At 38.0% G+C, this 23306-nt stretch overlaps 1 protein-coding gene across 7 annotated transcripts in view; it reads right to left on the reverse strand.

Annotated features, from left to right (window-relative positions):
* Positions 1-23306, reverse strand: part of RALGAPB (Ral GTPase activating protein non-catalytic beta subunit) — a 93401-nt gene that overhangs the window by 45361 nt on the left and 24734 nt on the right. For 4 of the 7 annotated variants that reach the window (XM_027558554.1, XM_027558552.1, XM_027558555.1 and 1 more), the window contains exons 4-11: positions 18593-18756; positions 16904-17090; positions 13364-13495; positions 7680-7858; positions 6247-6395; positions 5902-6118; positions 3442-3477; positions 2016-2217 (exon numbers count right to left, since the gene is read on the reverse strand). In XM_027558554.1, the coding sequence (XP_027414355.1) occupies positions 2016-2217; positions 3442-3477; positions 5902-6118; positions 6247-6395; positions 7680-7858; positions 13364-13495; positions 16904-17090; positions 18593-18756 (1266 nt within the window). The remainder of the gene's footprint in view (positions 1-2015; positions 2218-3441; positions 3478-5901; positions 6119-6246; positions 6396-7679; positions 7859-13363; positions 13496-16903; positions 17091-18592; positions 18757-23306) is intronic. The other 3 variants (XM_027558557.1, XM_027558558.1, XM_027558556.1) reach the window with 1 other exon arrangement.

Genomic DNA, 23306 nt, shown 5'->3' on the forward strand with positions numbered 1-23306 from the left:
GTGGCCTCTCAACTGCTGAATCCAAAAGACACGTCTAACTCTTAATTTACTCTGCTTTTTGAAAGCATTCAACCTTTTGAGTACTCCCTTCTCTTATTCTTCTCTGATGTCTATGGCTAGTTCCCTTAACAAATCTTATTCCACATGCCTCATAATACTAGTGTTCCCCAGGCTGACAACCTTGGTTCTCTAAGCTGTTAGTCTGGTTAAATAATACACAAGCCAGCAAACATAGTCGAATTAGTCTCTAGCTCCATATCCATTAGCCAAAAGCACACTGGAGACCTGAGGACAGCATGTGTCTGACTCTAGAACTCCCTGTGCACCGTGTCTGGCACAAAGTAGGAACTTTATAAATATCTGTTGATAAATAACCCACAGGCACCTCAAATTCAACAGCTTCAACACTAAGCCCATCCTCGGCCCCCTCACACATCTGTTCTTTGGTTGATCATACTACCACCCATCCGATCTTATGGGCCAGATGGAAGGCTCATGGTCACAGCCTTCTCCCTTACTGCTACTGACACCATTTGGAGTACCACCCCAACCCACAGTCTTCCTCCTAAGAAATGTGCCCCCACAAGGGGTGCCTGTATGCAGTATGAACCACCTTCACAGCTGTAGCTGATCAGATTAGAGGCAGACAGCTGATTAATCAGATCCTCTTTCCCAGGAATCTGAAATTGGGAATCAGAATAATAATTGGCCTTTGTGTCACTAAGGCAAAGGCCATGGAAATTTGGAACTTAGAAGCACACTACAATGTAAGAAATTGATATGCAGATAACAGAAGAATGAGGCAGTTCTAGAAGACCATGACGACAGAGAAACAGAAAGGAAGAAAGGTGTTTTGGTCCCTGAATACTTTCTAACCCCTGGTTCCTGCCCTTTGTGAGACCCTGCTGCATGTCCTGATCTTAGACATATTAAATAGCATGAGTTTCTCAAACTTTTGCTTAAGTCACATTAAGAGGGGTTTCCATTAAAGTCAACAGCTTATTATTATTAACTCCTGATTAGTTCCCTGCATGTACCATTCTGTTTCTACCTATATTCTCTACTTTTTCTGAGTCAGTTTAATCTTCTCTCCTGAGAATCTAGTATGTACACAGACACCTGAATGTTCTTTCTAACATCACATCAGCAGCTGTGTGAAAGATCAGCTGAGGAGGGCAAAAGAGAGTCAAGAAAAATAGGAGGCCATTACCAGTTAATTTAGGGAAAAAGTGACACCTGAAGTGTCATGGTGGGGACAGAGTGGAGAGATTAGAAAGAGGGTTAAGTAGAAGAAAGGCAAGAGTCGGCTGACCACCTAAAGATACAGAGGGAGAGAAGAGAGGCCTAAAATGACAGCAAGTTTCTGGCATAAGCAACTGAATGGATGGCAGAGACATTCAAAAAGACTGGCTGAAGGCACAGATTTGGATAGAATGACCCCATTCAACTTGCTAACACTTGCTAGTTTAAGTAACTAGCCATCTAGTAAGTCCAGCACAATCATCCAACTCTCTGTACTCTTTCCTGAACCTCCGGAGCAAGGGTATGCTGCTGTTCCTCTGAATTCCTATAGCACTTTATCTGTGTCTCTCTCCTGCCAACTTCCTATTGCTGCTGGATTGGTATTACTGTGTACATGGCTCTGCTTGAGAAAATTAGCTCCTTAGAGGCAGGATTGACAGCTAACATTTTTGGATCATCTATAGTGTCTAATACTGTGGCCAAAAAACATGTATCAAAAATTGAGTGTGGCCCTTCCAAATCTCTCTATAATTATTAAATGTCAACAAGTTAGAATAAATACTTCTAAAATAAAAGAGATGTATTGGGGGTCCTCATAAAATCTAGTACGGTAGGTAAAAAGGAATTCAAGCAAAACTTTCAATTACTTACATGCATTTGCAGGTATTTAAAACCAACATTTACTTATCAATTCAGCCTACCAAGCCATGCTACAATAGACTTTCACTATCACAACTATACAAATGGAAAAATAAACAAAAAAATTCTAAGACCTGGATAAATAAGCTGGCAGAATCTCTTCTCCAGTCTTCTTGCTACAAAAAATCCTACACAGTGTCCCACAAGCCTCAGCTCTTCCTGCTTCATAGTTATCGGGAAATTCACTTGCATCAAACATAGGATTGGAAACCATGGTGTCTGTGGACATTTGTGACCCTTTCCGTCGAAACTCCATGCTAGCTTGTGTTGTAATGGCTGGGGAGAAAAAAGGAGGGTTTTATTATATTTGTTGATATGCAAAAAGGCTCATGGGACCCTGGACACAAAGATCAAATGTTGGTGTCATTAAATAGCTACTTGAATAGAATCCAATAATGCTTTTGTTTGGCAACTAGGTCTTAATTTTTTTTTAAAGGGCTCTCTGAAATCTTCTTTGAAAAGGAGTAACAATTAGTTTATAGTGGTACTGTCAGTTAACAGATTCAACAAGAAGCATTTTTCAACTGAATTTTTGATTAGCAGAGTACATTTATATATATCTGTATTCACACACATACAGATATATAACACAGAATTTGGCTTTTCTATTACTTATTCTGTTTTTTCCTCTCCTGATAAAAGTGATGCTTAAACAATAAAAAAAAATAGGTGCTGCAATTTACACATTACCCCAGACAGACATCATAACTGAATGGGTCATCCCATGCCAGGGTGTATACTTCAGGGAGAGGACAAGGTAAGGACAGAATGGGTAGGGAGGAAGAGAGAGCGTTCCCACCACCCACCCAACTCCAAAGCACACACCAAAGAACTGCTCAACCAAGCAAAATGAGAATGAATTTTAACAACCACAGACAGCAGCTAACTTGAGGTTGATAAATCAGAAAATTGGATTGGGTAAGAAAGATTATCATGGTCATTTGTTGTCACTGAAACAGAAGCCCTTCGAAAGTTGCTCGCGTTTTTAGGAAAAGATTTCATTGTGTAGTGAAAGTCACTCTGAAATCTTTTATCACTCTACATGAAATGTTTATTTTATAGTAATAGATTTAACAGAATGCAGAGTCAAGCATAAATCTTTATGCAACTTCCCATGAGCCATTTTTAGTCCTGAATAAGGTATCCAGCAATAATACATTTGAAAAACACTACATGCAGAATGCATACAAATCAAACACTAAATCTGTAAAAAAATAAGCTTAAGCTTTAAATTAAAAAAAAAAAAAAAAAGCCAAAACACAGTTAGTGCAAAATCCTGGAATTCATGACATGACCAGACTAGTGTACAAAATAATGGGACTGATTCAGGCAGATTAATTTGCTTTTGCCAACAATCTTCCCCATTCAAAACACAGAAAAGTATTTTTCTTCCCAAGTGCAAAAACTACAAGAGACAATGACAATCAAAAATTTTAATGGAATTATGAAAAAAATAAAAACATGACTGCAATTAAGGAGAAGCTTCTGGTTCCTACTTACAAGATTTATAAGAAAGAAGAATTTGGATAAAAGATGCTGCAAGATAATAGAAATAAATGGAAACAAATCAAAGGACAGCAGTAATTATAAAATACTTTAAAGATGGTGAAATTTTACAATAAGTTTAGAAGCTTTTTAGCTTTTTAAAAGTTAGGTTAAAAGCTTTATGATACAACAAGCTAGTTCAAAAACAGGAAACTGTGCATTCAGATCCAAAATTATGATTTTTGTATCATGCAAAACAATGAACGAAGAAAATTACATAACTACAAAGAATTGAGGTTCTGAACTGCCCATAACGTGCATTAAAATTTTAGTTCATTAACCCTTCCCAGCTCAATGTTACATTTACAAAGCACCGTGTACTGTCATGTATATCTAAAGCTAACTAGTTCATAGAAGCAAACATTTTAAGTTAGAGGTGAACTACATGGCAGAATTCCTTGATGGCAGCCAGTACTTAGAAAACAGACTAATAGAGTTAGTATTCTCCAACTTTCCACCACCCCCAAATCCTCAAAAGCAGGACCCAAAAGGACTCTAACCCATTCAACTGTCTGGACACCTCCTATCTCCTGAGTAATACAACAGATTTTCTCATCTCTGAACACAAGGTCGGGGAAGAAGAGCTGCTATCCTTTCTCCACCAAGGAAAATGGTTAAGAGTTGAAAATAAGAATTAGTTGCCCACATACGATGTGAATTTTAGTTTCTATCTTTTGGCACGAGAGGATGAGCAAAGCTGTTAAAAACTCCCTATAGAGTGGGAAGATTTGTAAGTTCCCTTTAAGCAAGCCCCCCAAGGAAGCAGCAGGTTGAACCACTCTGGATTCAGGGATTTTAGTGTCAACAGCTTGATACCCAAAAGTTACACTGTAAAATTATATCTTAGTGAAAATAAATATATGACTAACTCAATCTAGAAAATATAATACAATAAACATAAACATGGGTCATAAAATTCAAAATATAAGGCACATGAAATAAGAAAATAGAAGCCAGAAAGTTTTTTAAGTGTTTTCATTTAGTCATCAAATAAATACATTTACTTATCCATAAGTCAAACTTGTAAATAAAATATGAAATGGTAGAATAAAAGGTATCTGAATTTGAACAAAACAAACAAGGAATCCCTAAACTCAATCATGCAACCTCAAATTATATTCCTGAAAATGTCTTTATATCCACTTCTCTTATAAATTATTTAAAGATTTATAAGAACATCCAGAATAATTACATGTGTATAATGCTAACAGACATAGACCCTTAGTTCTGAGATGATATATAAAAGAAAAGAATTTATTTCTGAGAGGAAGCAAGAAACTTTTATGGCTATTTTATTAGTTTTATCCTTGAAATCAACACTCTCCCCAGAGATGCATTGTGTGTGGTAGTCGCTCAGTTGTGTCTGACTCTTTGTGACACCATGGACTGTAGCCCACCAGGCTCTTTTCTCCATGGAATTCTCCAGGCAAGAATACTGGAGTGGGTTACCATTCCGTTCTCCAGGGGATCTTCCCAACTCAGAGACAGAACCTGGGTCTCCTGCACTGCAGGCATATTCTTTACTGTCTGAGCCACCAGGGAAGATGCATAATCTAATACAATTAGGCATCCTTTTAACTCAAGTTATTTCCAACCCCAGAGGAAAAGTGCTTCTCTTACCAATCAACCAATATTAATTATATTATTACATAGAGCAGAATTAATGCATAAAGCACAGTGCTTGGTACAAAGTAACCACAACTCAATAAATGTTAGCCATTATTATTATTCAGCTCTATTCATACAGTCATAAATATTCAGTATATTCTATAGGACCCCGCCCTCCCATCCTGCACCCTAATGCCACTACTTACAACTATAATGGTAAGATGACATAGATCAGATTTAGATAAGAGTTTCATTTCTGAGATATCAAGGTTGAGTTATTAATTCTTTATTAGTCTTATTTACTTACAAAGCAAATGACATTTGTTTAAAATGTGCCCTTGAAATAAACTTTTCTAGACTAAAACCTAAAAGGATAGTCTTCTGTGAAGCAGAAATTTGATTTATATGCAGTAATGAGTGAATGGCTGTCAAAATCTAAGAAAACACTTCTTGTGAATAAGTTTCCGGTCAATCATGTTTAATTCTTTATATCAATAGTATTATCCTGGCTGACATGAAGGGAACTTCCAGGTCACCTACTGAAAGGAATCTGATTGAACAAAAAGTGGCTAGCCTGAAATGTATCTAATAAAACCAGACAAAAGCCAAACCTCGTAGAATAAACATGAAAAGGACACGTAGGAAAACGTTCAAAATTAGTTCAGCTGGAAGGGGTTAAGCACAAGACACTGCTTGGTCAGAGACAGAGAGCTTTTTAAGATACATATTAATCTTGCAGGTAGGAAAGGTTAAAAAGAAAAAAAAGGAAAGAAAAAAATGACAACGTATTTCTTGAGCAATATTTACCAGTCATGCTGCTGTCTCTGTTTATCCCATTATGAAGTTTACAGTGAACAAATGCTGCATCAAATAACCATGATCCAAAGAGATTCAAGATGCTGTTAACCTTTGGTCTCCGGGGGGCAGGCAGTGGCCGGGGTTCTGAACTAGTCTGATTTGGACTTGACAGAGGAGAGGTGGAGGATGTCTGATGCTGAACTTTTGAGGTGTGAGCAGTACTAACCTGTTAGAAGAACAAAAAAATATAGCCACAGTCACAAGAAGTTTGCAAAAATAGCAAGACTTTTTAAAAGGATGGCTGATTAAACAGCCAATTTTATAAGGTATAATAATGGTGATGAAAACTCTTACTGTGCTTGTCTTCATGGTGGCCTTATTCACAGTAACAGCCCGGTGCCTCCGGTTATGTGGTGGGGTGGTATTGACAGCAGTGCTCTGAGGCATACTCAATCTGTTCACGGGTGTTGGAGGAGCACTGTCTGATCGGGGTCTAGAAATGCCTTTAAAGAAAGACAAAAAGAGTTATTCTTCTTGTTCAAAATATGTGGTCAGCACATCTTCCTCAAGCAACACTGGTGAAGGCTCAGGACTGACTAGTATAGCAGAGACTACAAGCTGCCTCCCAACTGCCAACCATCCTTTCTTCCTGAGTTACAGAACACAAAACTTAGCTGGATGTGGCTACCCAGAATAAACAACTACATTCCAAAGGCTCGCTTATGGCCAGATGTGGCCATGTTCTGACCATAGAGAAGTGGGTGATTACTAGGTGAGTCTTCTCCAAAAATCTCCTTTTAAGGACCAATCAAAGGTAGATGCTTCTTCCTTCCTAGTTACTAAGAGGATGGCTGGAACTCTTTCAACCATCATGGCCCATGAGAATGTGCACAAAGGATGAAGAGCCAGAAGATGGAAGTGCCCTGGGTTTCTGAGAATGGTGGACCTGCCATAGCAGCCCCATACAGCTTAGCCTGGGGCTTACCATGTATGAAAATAAGCTACCCTGTTTAAACCACTGGTATTTTTGACCAAGTGGCAGCCAAACTTAACTGAACTAACGTATTACCTCTGTAATACCTCTGTAATATATTAAGTACACATAACAAATGTTTTCTAAATGACAGGTATGTAATCAAGGGCTTCTCAGGTGGCACTAGAATCTGCGTGCCAATGCAGGAGATGTTAAGTGATGTGGGTTCAATTCCTGTGTCAGTAAGATCCCCTGGAGGAGGAAATGGCAACCCACTCCACTATTCTTGCCAGGAGAATTCCATGGATGGAAAAGCTTGGCAGGTTACAGTCCATGGGATCACAAACAGTTGGACACACTTGAGCATCTGAGTACATTAAATATCACTGTTCTTTAACAGGTTAAAAAAATTCTGACTTTTCATGTGAAAAACAGTTTAAAACAACGTTTCACAAAAAGTATAATTTGCTTCCTAATGATTCATATAAGAATGATACCTAACACATTTTAATCTGTATTTTCTAGGATTATTAGTGAAATGACACGTCTCTCTCTTGCAAATCATTTATTCATAGCCTTTGTCCACTTACCTACTGGGTCTTATTCTTTTCTCTTTGCATCGTCTGATCTATTCAGCATTTATATAATAATAACAAAAACACTCAGGCTATTACATTAGTTGCAAATAATTTTTCCTAGTTTACTACTTGGCAATCAAATCTCTTCATCTTTTTCTTTGGGCTGTCCCCTAATAGTCTCTAAAACCAGACTCTAGAGTTATCTTCAAACATCCAGCAACATATACAAAATTCACCTAAGAATGCATCCACCAGACAGCTGATTCCACGCATGGCACGAAAAAATATTTGAGGCAGATGTTTAAGGCAGGGATACTGATTCAATTCTTGTGGCATTCCGCTCACATTTAAGAACTGTTCCTGAAATTTGGGAGTAGAGCTTATAATGGCTGGGTTACTCAAATCCACGGGATTACTATCAAAAGAGAGAGCAAGAATTAATTATACATTTAGAAATTTCTTTAGCAATAAAATACACACAATATAATTTTAAGAACAGGGCTGTGTGTACCTATTTGATTAAGAGAGGAGATGAATCTGTGTTTAATAGGCTAGAGAAGCAAACATCAACTCTACAGAAGACCTGCAGTGTGCTTACATAAACTTCATTTGCCTATTCAGAGAATGAGAACCAAAATAAGACTAGAAATTTTTAATTTTTTAAAAGTATATATGGATATATTGTTATATGTTTGGAATTAAGCAACAGAATGGTAAAATTATAAATAAATGTACAAGAACCCCAAGGAGAAAATTTTACTTTAGTATTAATATTTCCAAGTTTTAAAAAACTATGTGAAAATCGGGATTAGTGCTTACATTCTTGTGCATGCACTCAAGTCATACATTTTGATATATTTAAAACAACATATTTGGGCTTGAGTATTTCTACTGAAAAACAGATTTATGTTTTCACTCAAAACCGTCTGCCTAAGTGTCCATTAAACAGCCTTTCCAACTCAAAGTAATAATGTTAGTTAACACATAGCCAGCCACTTGGAAAGAACTTCCACTGGCTACAAGATCAAAAGAATTAGGCTGAGAAATATAAATCCGTGGTTTATAGAGGACCTGGGCCTTTGAAACCTTTTTCCATCTAGTTAGAATCTTAATTTCAAGTAAATGAAAGTGAGGACAAAAGAATGTGTGTGCCTGTATGGAAAAGGGCTTCTAGTATTAGTATACTGTATCCACAGAACTGTAGTTCACTCTGTGGGGTGGAGGAGAAAAGAAGCCTCTAAGGACTTCCCTGGCAGTGTAGTGGTTAAGAATCTGCCTTCTAGGGCAGGGGACGCAGGTTTAATCCCTGGTTGGGGAACTAAGGTCCCATGTGCCTCAGGGCCAGAGAAAGAGAGCAGTGCATATATGCACAAGAAGATCAAAACAGCCAAGAGAGACAGATGATAGAGCAGCCTATCCCAAGGCTGCCCAGATCCCTCCAATCACGAGTACCGAATGTTCACCGCTTCCCGACGCCCAGTAAGACCTATCATTACACAATAACCCCTCTTTTCCACCAGCATTTGTTCAAATTCCTATCCTGTATATCCAAAAAAAAAAAAGGCAACTAAAACACTCTTTCAGCTCAAGAAGAAGGATAGAGTATGAAGAGATCAATTAATAGTGAAGGAGTAGGAGCTTCCCTGGTGGCTGAGTGGTGAAGAATCTACCTGTGAATGCAGGAAACACAGGTTCGATCCTTGGTCTAGGAAGATCCTACATACCATGGAACAGCTAGGCCCACACACCACAACTATTGAGCCTGTGCTCTAAAGCCCAGGAGTCACAACTCAGCCCACTCGCTGAAAACTACTGAAGCCCACACGCCCTGGAGCCTGGGCCCCACAAGAGAAGGCATCCCAATTAGACCATGCAGTGCAACAAAGAGTAGCCCCCGCTCACTGCAATTAGAGAAAAACCCGTGCAGCAACAAAGACCCAGCACAACCAAAAGTAAAGAAATAAATAGTGAAGGAAAGGAAAAGACTATCTAAGAATGACCACTAAAAAAAAAGAACTACCATTAAAGAAGATTCCACTACTAGAGTTTTACTGGTGGCATATTTCAAATTCTTAAGGAATATATAACTTTCATACAACAGAGTACAGAAAAAAATAGGAAGTTTCCTAAGTTTTTTAAAGTTGCCGAAGTATAAATTAGTCAAAAAACAGAAAGAGAGACAATTTGGGAAAATATTAAAAGAACAACATTCCATAATCAAGCAGAATTTATCTTTAAAGGATGCAGGATGATTCAACACTGGGGAAAAAAATTAATATCCTATCAATAGATAAAAGAAGAAAAGATATTTAATTGCTTAAATGGATCCCAAAATATGACTTGAAAATAATTCAGCACTATTTCCCATTTGTATTTTTAAATTTAAAATTCTTTAATTGCTTATGAAATCAAGAACACAAGAAACAGTAACTATCTAATATTAACAACCAATATCCCATTCAAATTTCATGCAGTAGAGGTATTCTAATGAAAATCAGAAAAGAGGGATGTCAAAACAGTGTCATTTTAACACAACAGTGTTGTAGAAATTCTGACCAGTATCAATAACCTCAGATATGCAGATGACACCACCCTTATGGCAGAAAGTGAAGAAGAACTAAAAAGCCTCTTGATGAAAGTGAAAGAGAAGAGTGAAAAAGCTGGCTTGAAGCTCAACATTCAGAAAACTAAGATCATGGCATCCGGTCCCATCACTTCATGGCAGATAGATGGGGCAACAGTGGAAACAGTGGTTGAATTTATTTTTCTGGGCTCCAAAATCACTGCAGATGGTGATTGTAGCCGTGAAATTAAAAGATGCTTACTCCTTGGAAGGAAAGTTATGACCACCCTAGATAGCATATTAAAAAGCAGAGACATTACTTTGCCAACAAAGGTCCATCTAGTCAAGGCTATGGTTTTTCCAGTAGTCATGTATGGATGTGAGAGTTGGACTATAAAGAAAGCTGAGTCCCGAAGAATTGATGCTTTTGAACTGTGGTGTTGGAGAAGACTCTTGAGAGTCCCTTGGACTGCAAGGAGATCCAACCAGTTCATCCTAAAGGAGATCAGTCCTGGGTGTTCATTGGAAGGACTGATGTTGAAGCTGAAACTCCAATACTTTGGCTACCTGATGAGAAGAGCTGACTCACTGGAAGAAACCCTGATACTGGGAAAGATTGAGGGCAGGAGGAGAAGGGGACAACAGAGGATGAGATGGTTGGATGGCATCATCGACTCGATGGACATGGGTTTGGGTGGACTCTGGGAGTTGGTGATGGACAGGGAGGGCTGGCGTGCTACGGTTCATGGGATCCCAGCGAGTAGGACAGGACACAGCAATTGAACTGAACTGAAAACAATATACAAAAATAACTGTAACAAAAATGGCAACTTTTCAAGCACCTACCACATACTAGATGCACTGTTTTACATTTTCTTCAATTCTTATAACAAGATGGACACTATTTTTTATCCCCATTTTATAGATTAAAAAGAGACTGAGACTCAGAGAGACTAAATTGCTTGCTCAAGCTCACAAAGGAAAAAGCAGTAGAACACAAACTTATATACAGGTCTTACTGCAACCAAAACACTTTTAATGAATTACCACAGACTCAAGTATAAATTACTAGAAAGGAGACATTTTTTATTTGCAGATATGTGCAAATATATGTGTCCATTATACCTAGAAATCTAAAAAGAATCAGTGAAATACAGCATTTTAAAACCCCAAATATAATATACAAAAGTAAAATAGGTAAAACATTTTCTTTACAGCAGCAACAGCCACTTGTAAGATTTAACAATAGGAAAAAAAGTTGGCCTTTCACAACATCAGCAATAAATATATAGGAATAATCACACACACACAAAAAATTATGCAGATGTACAAAACACTTCCACAAGATATTTAAGATTCTTAAAAAGAAAAATACCTAGTCTTGAAAGGCAACCACAATATATTAAGATGTCAGCTGCTCCTGAATATAAATACAAGCTAATACAATTCTCATCTTTGGCAGAGATGAGAATTGCTTAGCTGTTTGATAATTTCTCTTTTCCTTCTATGTTCTCTTGTAATTTAATGTGGCATATGTGAGTTCCAGCCAAAGGAATATGGGTAGCAGTGATTCACATCAATTTAGGAACTGGTCCATAAAAACTTTCCACATAATTTTCCTTGCTTTCTCTTTTCCATCTTTTAGCCAGATACAGAGGCTTCTGCCTACAAAGTTAATGCTCTAATAAAGCCACATGTTGAAGATGGCGGAGGCTTTGCCAGCCTGAGGCCCTGAATAACTACCTAAGCAAAGCTGTTTCTTACACAAGGCTTTTATGAAACATACTGTACTAAGCCACTAAGATTTCCAGGTTCATCTGCTAAAGCAGGACATGTTCCTTACCCTAATATATACTCCAAACCCCAACAGGTTTTGTGAGTTTCTTCTCTTCACATGTGCTTTATAGCATGTCAAATGGATTATAAAATTCATCTAAAATGTTAAACAGGCAAGAGGGATTCTTAAAAATATTCTAAGACATGGAAAAAGGGAAAAAGTCGTTAGTTCTACCAAATACCAATAACTATAGAAGGTTAAAGTAATTAAGTGTGACTCTCCTATAAGAATGAATGGTTTTGCCATAAATAAATTTAAAATTTTTTTTAAAGTATATAATAAAAAAAAAGAATGAATGGAAAAATCAATGGAATAATATGCAACCCAAAGACAAAACCCATACATATAAAGGAACTTAATGGCACAAAGGACACAAAGTCAGAAGCAGTGAGTGAGGTTGCTGCTGCTGCTGCTGCTAAGTCGCTTCAGCCGTGTCCGATTCTGTGCAGCCCACCAGGCTCCCCCGTCCCTAGGATTCTCCAGGCAAGAACACTGGAGTGGGTTGCCATTTCCTTCTCCAGTGCATAAAGTGAAAGTGAAGTCGCTCAGTCGAGTCCGACTCTTCTCGACCCCATGGACTGCAGCCTACCAGGCTCCTCTGTCCATGGGATTTTCTAGGCAAGAGCACTGGAGTGGGGTGCCATTGCCTTCTCCAGTGAGTGAGTTTAGGTGAGTATATACCGGATCAAAGTACACAGAAGACTTTCTAATCTTAAAGGAAATATAAAATGGTCACAGAAAAAGGTAGATGTAAAAAAATAAACTAAAATCACTGAAAGATGAAAAACAAACTACAAACTGAAAAATAAAATGACAGAAAATAGTTAAGATTCCTAATTTATAAACAAGTCATACAGAGTAATTCAGAATCACTAATATACAAACAGAAAAATGAGGCTCATCAAACCAGAAAGAAAAGATGCAAGGAAAAAGTTTATGAATCAAGACTGTACACAACAGAATTAAAGTTCCACAGAGCACAAGGATGGGGCTAGAAGACAGAAAGGCAGGAAGCAATGAAATTGAATTGAAAACAGTATCATAAAGAAAGAAAGAGCATGAAGTATTATTACTTTTAACAATCTGTCCCTCTGTGAAATTTTATGCTGTTCCCTTAGTGGAATTTTAAACAAGGCTACCAGAGGAGAGGCCTTGAGAATAAGACTGACCAGTCACTGCCGGTCACAGAGAGGAACAAGGTAGTCTTCAGGCCCCACAGAATGTGACAAAGTCCTGGAAGACAGACTGTCACCCAGGCGGCAGCAACAGGCAAGAGAACAAATACTGCACCTACCGCAGGGAAGAGCCCCTAGAGAGTGTGGCCCAAGAGCAGCTGAGGAGAGCCTGACCCTGCCAGGATGAAAGGGGCATGTGACGCAGATGAGTGTACTGTCCAATTTGGCTCTATCTGACCCCTGGGCTTAGCAGCCACACTGTGAACTCCAACAAGGAGTTATAGTATGGTTCCTGCCTAAGACATTTACTGGGTAAGGACACATGAAATACAACAACAAGGGTACCTTAACATATGTAAAAAGCGAAACCACGTCTGTGCAACACACTCATTATCCATTTCAGGAGGGATCAGACTGGCATCTTCATCAGGAACTTTAAATGGAGGAAATGAAGGACCATATGTAAAGCGTAGCAATCTAGAAAATTAAAACAAAAAAAATCACATCACCAAGTTCATTTTTAACAGAACTGAAGATCCATTCAAGCATTAAAATATAGTAGGAGAAATATGATAGGAGAAAATAGATGAAACTTGTATTATACCCCACTGAAGTGAATAAAATAAATGAAAACCTTTTTATAAAATAAACTAGAAGAGGACTTTCAGTTTTGTAAAAATTATTTTAAAGTATTTATTTCTTTAAAAAATTAGTATCATTTATAATTTAGCTCATATAGTTATATGATTATATTATAAATTTGTTATTTACTTATATATTATAAAATGACAAGTGATTTATAAATTAAATATTGCTTCTCATATTATAAATTTTAATACATCTTATTATATATAACATTGTATGTAATACACAACACTGTATATAACACTTATACAGAATATAATTTTATAATGTATGCTGCTGCTGCTGCTAAGTCACTTCAGTCAGTGTCCGACTCTGTGCGACCCCATAGACGGCAGCCCACCAGGCTCCCCCCGTCCCTGGGATTCTCCAGGCAAAAACACTGGACTGGGTTGCCATTTCCTTCTCCAATGCATGAAAGTGAAAAGCGAAAGTGAAATCTCTCAGTAGTGTCCGACTCTTCACAACCCCATGGACTGCAGCCTACCAGGCTCCTCCGTCCATGGGATTTTCCAGGCAAGAGGACTGGAGTGGGTTGCCATTGCCTTCTCCATTTACAATGTATACTATAACATAAATTACAAATTATATATAATTTTATAAAATTACAAATTGTTTAAAATTTTAATTTATAACTGCAAATAACAAATAAATAAATCATATAATCATGCACAATTATGCTTATGTTGATTATATAGTCATATAATATAAACAATAAATTTTTTAAAAGATTCATCATACTACAAATGCCCTCAACACAACTAATTTGTTATAATTTATCCATAACAACTGCAACATAACTTTACATGAAGTTTAGAATTTATGGTATGTGTCCCATAAATTGAATTTGACCATTCAGTTACTTAACTAAATACTAACATTCCAAATGTATTAAAACTGTTCAAAGCCCTTTGACTCAATTATTAATCTATTATACTTAGAAAAGATTATGATCTACTATAGCTAATCTAAAAATATCTTAATAAAATAACCAGAATACATACAAAGACTAAGTGTAAAGTACTCGCAAATCAACAATATTTTTTCTTTTTTACTTTTATATCCTTATTTAGCTTTTTTTGTTTTGTTTCTGCCCCACTGAGCGACTCATGGGATCTTAATTCCCTGACCAGGGACTGAACCCAGACCCTTAACAGTGAGGGTGCCAAGTCCTAACCACAGGGAATTACCAACAATAGTTTTTAAAAGGAAAACAAAGAGAACAATTTAAATATCAAAACAGCAGAGAAACTATTAAATGAATTATAATTCCATTTATATAATGAAAAACTATAAGGCCATTTAAAATAGGATCTTGAGATCTACATAAGAAGAAAAAAGGTACATGTAATTACTGGGACAAGAATCAGACATCAAGTTAAAAAAAGCAGGTAACACTATAAAGAATAATCTCAAATTGATTTTTTTAAAAAGATAAGATGGAAGAAAATATCGGAGAAGGCGATGGCACCCCACTCCAGTACTCTTGCCTGGAAAACCCCATGGACAGAGGAGCCTGGTGGGCTGCAGTCCATGGGGTCGCTGAGGGTCGGACACGACTGAGCGACTTCACTTTCACTTTTCAGTTTCATGCATTGGAGAAGGAAATGGCAACCCACTCCAGTGATCTTGCCTAGAGAATCCCAGGGACGGCGGAGCCTGGTGGGCTGCCGTCTATGGGGTTGCACAGAGTCAGACACGACTGAAGCGACTTAGCAACAGCAGCAGCAGAAGAAAATATATTCAAAGATCGGTTATTTGTAAGTGATGGATATTTCCCCTTATGTCTTCCTAATTTTCCATAATAAGCATGTATTGTACTTTTATAATCAAGATAAAAGGATGTATTATTTAAAAATAGATTCATAATAGTGACATTCACAAAGACATACCAGAATAAACAAACAAAAATTCATCTTAAATGAGTGATAAAGATATATATATTAACTCATAAAAAGACCAATGTACCATCTGATACGTAATACCACCTATAAATTATCTGTTCCCACCTCCACCACTAACTCTCCCATTAAGTCTAAATCAGATTAAGTATCCAGTCTCCTGTCAGATTAACTACCAGCTGACAGGAAATATAAGGGACAGAGGAACATATTAATTAACAACTAGGACATAATCAGAAAAATCAAGAATGTGAAGCATTCAATAAGACAAAACAACCCAATTCAACAACAAAAAAAACCTGCAAGGAAATAAAAATGAGAGAGCAGGAACCTACAGTTTAAAATAGGCTTAAGAAATATGTCAACTAAATATAATGTCCAAACCTTGTCTGTGTTCTGATTCAATGGAATCAACTATTTCAAAAAGTTGAGACATTCAGGGACATCTGAACACTCAAAAGCTAAACAATATTAGAAAACTGTTAACATTTTGTTCATGTGTGATAATGGTATTGTGATCATGTTTAAAAAAGAATGCTCAGCTTTTAAAGAGTTATATATTACAAGAAATGAAAAAAAAAAAGTCTGAAAAAAATGAAGCCTAACGGTTTACTCACAGAATAGTGATATTATATATAAATGGCTAAAAAAAGAAACCAAAAAACAAAATAATTATTATAAAAAACTGCCTACTTTGGTTACATACGAGAACATTATGGTATGGTCCTATTTCTGTAAAATTATGTATAATAAGATTTCTGGTGAACTTAACTCTTTCTGTTATAACTTTCTTTGGTTCATTTTTTTTTAATGAAGATCTTAAACATTTTGGACTTCCCTGGTAGCTCAGACTGTAAAGCGTCTGCCTACAATGCAGGAGACCTGGATTCAATCCCTGGGTCAGGAAGATCCCCTGGAGAAGGAAATGGCAGCCCACTCCAGTATTCTTGCCTGGAAAATCCCACGGACAGAGGAACCTGGTAGGCTACAGCACATGGGGTCACAAAGAGTCAGACACAACTGAGTGACTTCACTTTCGCTTTCTTTCTAAACATCTTAATAATTAGAATTAGAGTGGGATTTTGGGGGTGGGAATAGTAGGGCTCAGAATTCATCTGCCTCTCCAACATACTTTCTCAATCTAAAAGGTTTTAGATTAGATAGGCACAATGCCCACTGCTACATCTATTTTTAAAAACTGATTGATTCTATTAACTAAAGTATAATAATAAGAGACACAGAATAGAGGCTTTTACCATGTACTCCAGAAAGACACAGAATTAGGGGAAGGCTGCCTACGGCCAGACGGATGAAAGAAGACAAGTTGATGACGGTAACTTACCTTGAAGTGAGCGCACAGATGACCTTGCTCCACTGCTCCACCACTGCTGGGTGGTGCCTCCAGTTAGCCACCATCTCCTTGGCTGTTTTCCAGTAAGGAGGTGTTGGGAAGCACCGCGTACATGCTAGTAACCAAACCTCAAAGAGAACACCAATCAACTTCTCTGCTAGATTCTCAGCAATGCCACCTTACCAACAAAAAGAAAACATCTTTGGCATACTTATTTGTAAAGCCGAATCTTTAACTCACTGATTTGGGAGAACTGGTCAAAAAATTAAAATAACTGCAATGTTAAGTTTTAACTTTCAAATAATCACTTAATAGTAAGAACAAAAAACTACTCTTAGGAGCTCTTATGAAGGAAATCATGAACACATCAACCCATTATCACATGGGAAGTTTTCAAGTGACCCTGCTGGGTTCTTATGGAAGATCTTAACCTTCCAGTAGTGAGACAGGAGCACACACAGAAGAAGGGAAAGGATGACTGCCTACAATGAACGGCTATTAATCAGTTTCCGTGCCACATAGCTCATACACGTGACCTCACGTTAATTCTGCAGGGTAGGTTTTTATATCAATAGTATCTATTACCAATTATCAATTATATCCGTTTTGAAGATGAGAAAACAGGTTCTGGAAATTTAAGTAACTTGCCCAAGTTCACACAGCCAACAAGAAAAGGAATCAGAACAAATACCTGAGACTTCCTACCTTCAAACTTTGCTATAAAATGCTTCATGTGTTTGAAAGCCACCCTTCAAGGGAGAGGGAGCCAAAGAAGGGAGCCAAAGGACTAGTTCTGGCAGGACAAAGCCTCAACCACAGAGCCCAAAATAGAGCTGCTCCTCGGTTCCAAGCCTGGGAACTAAGAAGAGCAGCGGTCTGTACTCTGCCTACCCACAGAAGGCAAACTTTGGATTTCCATACAGAACGAAAAGTTCTAAGGATTTCAAATGAGCAAAAATGAAGTTTCAACAATAATAAGCTCCAGAAGGGGATGGATGGCTTGACTTATGGTGCTGAATCCCTGGCACGGGGATTGTTTAAGGGAGAGGCACACTACCTATCTGGCTAGCTCATCACCAATGCCAGACAGGGTATTTCTATTACGGAGTCCCTCTCAACACTAAAATTCTTCCTGGACACTGCATTTGTGTCAGAGCACAAGCACACTCACATGTGTTAGTAAAAAAAATACAGAGATGAATAAGCAACAGGGGAATTTGGAACTAGAATTATCAACTTATTGTCTGTGTATACTGTGCTATATTATACAAAGCAAGACGTCTTAAAATACACTCTGAACTCATGAAACTGAAGGTTTTTTGATGGCTAGGTAATGAATGACACACTTGTCATACTTCCAAATAGAATACTTTAAGATTTTCTAGGTTTCATTTGCTAAACAAAATATCTTCTGCAGTCATTAAGTTTTCAGTCTACCTAGATAACTACTTTGTAATCAGGTACATTAGCTGTTTCTTATATAGGCTCTGTCCTGATACACTGAACAAGCTACTGTTGCTGTCATTATCAAACACGTATTAATTCACTGCGTCTCTCCTCATATTGGTTTTTCAACTGTAGTGCCAAATTTTAAATCCCCACCGAGTCTACTACTCATTGAGTCTAAAAGTGAACTGTATTTGGAGCACAGCAATAAATCAGAAAAAATAATTAACAAACCTTGAACAGTTGGTGGCGCTAGAAGTATGTCATTAATCTGCAGAAGAAACAACAGTAAGACTTCCCAGGTTTCTCGGGCCATAATGGATGACTCACGGGCCAGTTTTTGAATGGCTTTCAGGACCTGTAAGCATAGTCGGGTCTGACTGGAGCCCTGTTCCTGTCTAAAGAAGACAGACAGACATTACTGACAAGCTTAAGGACAGAATGCAACAGTTAAAGACAGGCAACTCCCTAACAGCACCAGCAGACAGAACTAGGCGCACCCTCTTCAGTTCAAAGCTATTTCCTTCTCATGCAGTTTGGCACTCTGGGATCTAAACCTACCACTCCTAAAGAGCTTGAAGAGCTCCCGGGGAGAGGGAGGATACTAGAAAGTGGACTTCACCTCTGGGTTTTCTAAGTCTGAAATGTGCCTGGCACATACAACAGATACTCCATAGGTTTCTGCTGAATGAATGAGTAAATAAATACCCACAGCCACTTCTGCTGCTCACACAGCAGAATGACCTTTGTATTCTTTAAAAAAATTTTAAACATATGTTCACAAGAATTCAGCATGAATTTCATAATGCTCACAATCCCTTTGAAGTTAATGTCTGCTAGAGAAGAGCCTAAAAAATGAAATATCCTAACAGGTCCCCAAAACTGATGGGATACAGAGACAACTTCCTCAGAAATGAGCACCTGCTAACTGTGGCTCTATTAAAAAAGAGGCAACTTAACCCAAAGGTACCCAAGATACTCCCAAAGAAGTTTTATAGCTCTGTTTAGTTCACAACACCATTTTTTCCCAAGAGTATTATTACATTAGTATATCAGGGCTAGGGTTGAGGAGGAAGATAAAAGTACAAGCCCCAGCCCTTATCCCCACTGTCCAACATAGATCACCTTAAGATTTTCAAGAATAAATAGTGAATTGGCTTCCAGAGTTCCCATGTGAAGACCAAGGCAAGTAACTATTATTATTGAAATAAATCTTGAGGCCAAGTTTCTACATGACTCATGTCACAAAAAATTCATAAAATATGTTTCTATCAGAGGAGGGAATCTCAGAGCCTCCTTGAGAAATCCAGACAATGAAGTGAGTGCTCTCAGAACTTCCATCACAACCTCAGGATAAAGATTCTCAGATTCTGGGCCACGACCCATGAAACCAAACACTTACACCAGAGCTGCAAGAAAATGACAACCCTAAGTTCCCCCTCAAGAAGCCAGACCTAGAGTGAAATGATGAGACATTCACCTAGGAAAAGACAAGAGTCCCCAAGGACAGGGAGAGGTCCCATGTTCAGTTTGAGGTGAATCCAGACCATGGGAAGCCAAGAGGCTCAAGCCTGTATCTGTTGGTCTGCTACTAAGCAAGAGTAAGAAATATACAATAGCCCCAAACCTCATGGAGCCATGTAAGAGGACACCCAGAGTAAAAATGAAAATACCACTAGTGGTCCTGGGGGCAACACTCTTACAAGCCAGCAACGACACTAGAAACTTCCCAAATGGTGACCCAGGCTTACCTACCATTCCTAGTACTACCTGCCCAGTGCAGAAAAGGAAACATCTGCTCCTTAGGTACTGTGGCATCACTCAGACAGCCTAAATTCAAGAGCACTGTCCAAGTTTCTACAGCTAAGAGAAATACGGCAATCTTTACTGAAAAAGAAATAGAAAGGTCGAAACATCAAAGATGCTCTTTTCCCCCTAATATTTCCAAAAGCAACTTATGAACTTCAGAAAAACCATTCTAGAACATGAGCTGGTGAACTATGTATGGCCTGTGGGCCAAATCTGGCCTGTCATCTGTTTTTGTAAAAAAAAATTGGAACACAACCATGCGCATTGATTTATATATTGTCTATGGCTGCTTCTCTATATCAGTAGAGTTGAATAGTTGTGACAGACACTACGGTATGGCCCACAAAGCCCAAAATATTTACTATATGCCTCTTTACAAAAAAAGTTTGCCATCGACTGCTTTAGAAGAATGCCACACTTTCTAAAGTACAGTATATTCGAGCAATGAAGACCCTAATCAGTTTTAGATGATGGGTCACTCTTCACTCAGCCATGTGCTCCCCCAAATCAAACTGACGGGCAAAAGAGAAAGGCTACATCATTCTGATCTAATCTTCAGCAAAGTGGTAGAGGCTATTTCCTCTATTCTGAGAGTTAGTTTTCATAAAAACAATTAACTAAGGAAACTTGACAACTTTGTGACTATTTGACTCAAAAAACAAAAACAAAAAACTCCCAATAACAGGAGATAAGATCATAACTCCCAATATTTAACACTTTTGAAAATATTCAGCTCCCTAAGATACAATTTGCCAGGAGAACTCTAATACTCAGTTCAGCACCCTCTCAGAATTACGCACACTTTTGGGAAAACAAGCTAATTACCAAATAGTAAAAAGAACAATTTATACGATATTGATGCTTCTCAAAAGAGAAAAGCAAAAGCCTAATTAATATAAATGCAATTGCTTTTTCTCATCAATAAAATTAACCGAGCACTCAGAGTTGGTAAGAGTACAAAGAGGAGACAATACTAGCCATGAAACTCTCCCATTTACTAAGAAAAAGCCTAGTAAATTAGTCTCCTAAATGGGATGATAAGAAAGCATTAAAAGTATTATCATTTTAGAAGAATCTGCTTAGCTACAAACAATGTCTTCCTACCACTTATTTTTTACCATTTCCTGTTATAACTTCTTTTGAAATCAATAAATACAAACAACCAGCATTTAATTCACCCAAATGTAACCTAGACAGTGTATTAAAAAGAAGAGACATCACTTTGCCAACAAAGGTCCAAACAGTCAAAGCTATGGTTTATCCAGTAGTCATGTACAGATGTGAGGGTTGGACCATAAAGAAAGCTGAGCACCGAAGAACTGATGCATTTGAACTGTGGTGTTAGAGACGACTTCCCTTGGACAGCAAGGAGATCAAACCAGTCAATCCTAAGGAAATCAATTCCAAACATTCATTGGAAGCACTGAGGCTGAAGCTCCAATACTTTGGTCACCTGGTGCAAAGAGCCGACTTGTTGGAGAAGACCCTAATCCTGGAAAAGACCAAAGGTTGGAGAAGGGGGCAGCAGAGGATGAGATGGTTGGATGACATCACCGACTCAATGGACATGAGTTTGAGCAAGTTGTGGGAGATGGTGAAGGACAGGGAAGCCTGGTGTGCTGCAGTTCACAAGGTCACAATGAGTTGGACATGACTGAATGACTACACCACCAGAAGGAGAATTGGGTGGCTGGTGATGTGGTGATAAGATTAAGGAGTTAACAGACATACCTCAATGTACTGCACTTCGTTTTATTGCACTTCACCAATATTGTGGGTTTTTTACAAACTAAAGACTTGTAGCAATCCTACACTGACTGAGCAAGTCTATATGTGCAATTTGCCCCACTGCATTGCTCACTTCGTGTCTCTATGCCACATTTTGGTATTTCTCAAAATATTTTCATTATTATTATATCTTTACAGTGATTTGATGATCAATGATGTTAGATGTTACTACTATAATTGTTTTGCAGCACCACAAACCATGCCCATATAAGATGTCAAACTTCACTGATAAACATGTTCTGACTGCTCCACCAACCAGCCATTTTCCTGCCTTCTCTTTCTCCTCAGGCCTCCCTCTTCCCTGAGACACAGCAATATTGAAATTAGGCCATTTAATAACCCTACAATGCCTCTAAGTGTTCAAGTGAAAGGAAGAATCATGTCTCTCACTTTAAATCAAAAACTAGAAATAACAAGTACCTACCATAATAGCACAGGGAACCATATTCAATATCCTATAATAACCTATAATGGAAAAGAATCTGAAAAAGAATGTGTGTGTATGCATGCATGTGAACAAAACTGAATCACTTTGTTGTATAACAAAATCTAACAAAGCACTGTAAAATGGTAGAAATGACTAAGCTTAGTGAGGAAAGCAGGTCAAAAGCCAAGACAGGCTAGAAGCTAGGCCTCCCGCATCAGTAAGCCCAATTGTGAATGCAAAGGAAAAGCTTTTGAAGGAAATTAAAAGTGCTAATCCAGTGAACACACAAATGATAAGAAAAAGAAAGGGCCTTATTACTGATATGAAGAAAGTTTTAGTGTCTGAATAGAAGATCAAACAAACCACAACATTCCCGTAAGCCAAAGCCTAACCCACTGCAAGGCCCTCACTCTCTTCAATTCTGTGAAGCCTGAGAATGGTGATGAAGCTGCAGGAGTCTGCAGTCAGCAGAGGTTGGTTCATGAGGCTGAAGGAAAGAAGCTGTCGCCATTAAAAAAAAAAAAAAAAAGGTGTACATGGGGGGCGGGGCAGCAGCAAGGTGAAGCAGCAAGTGCTAATGTAAAAGCTGTAGCAAGTTATCCAGAAGATCTAGCCAAGATAAATAAGGTAGATGAAAGTAGCCACACTAAACAATAGATTTCCAGTGGAGACAAAACAGCCTACAGGCTTCTATTGGAAGATGCCATCTAAGGACTTCCATAGCTAGAAAGAACTTCTGGCTTCAAAAATGCAAAGGACAGGCTGACTCTTGATAGGGGCCTCAAGCAGCTAGTGGCTTCAAGTTGAAGCCAATGCTCATTTACCATTCTGAAAATCCTAGGACCCCTAAGGATTATGCTAAATCTACTCTGCATGTGCCATATAAATGAAACAATAAAGGCTAGATGACAGCACACCAGTTTA

Source organism: Bos indicus x Bos taurus, chromosome 13 (genome assembly GCF_003369695.1).
Source record: "Bos indicus x Bos taurus breed Angus x Brahman F1 hybrid chromosome 13, Bos_hybrid_MaternalHap_v2.0, whole genome shotgun sequence".
Lineage (NCBI taxonomy): Eukaryota > Metazoa > Chordata > Mammalia > Artiodactyla > Bovidae > Bos > Bos indicus x Bos taurus.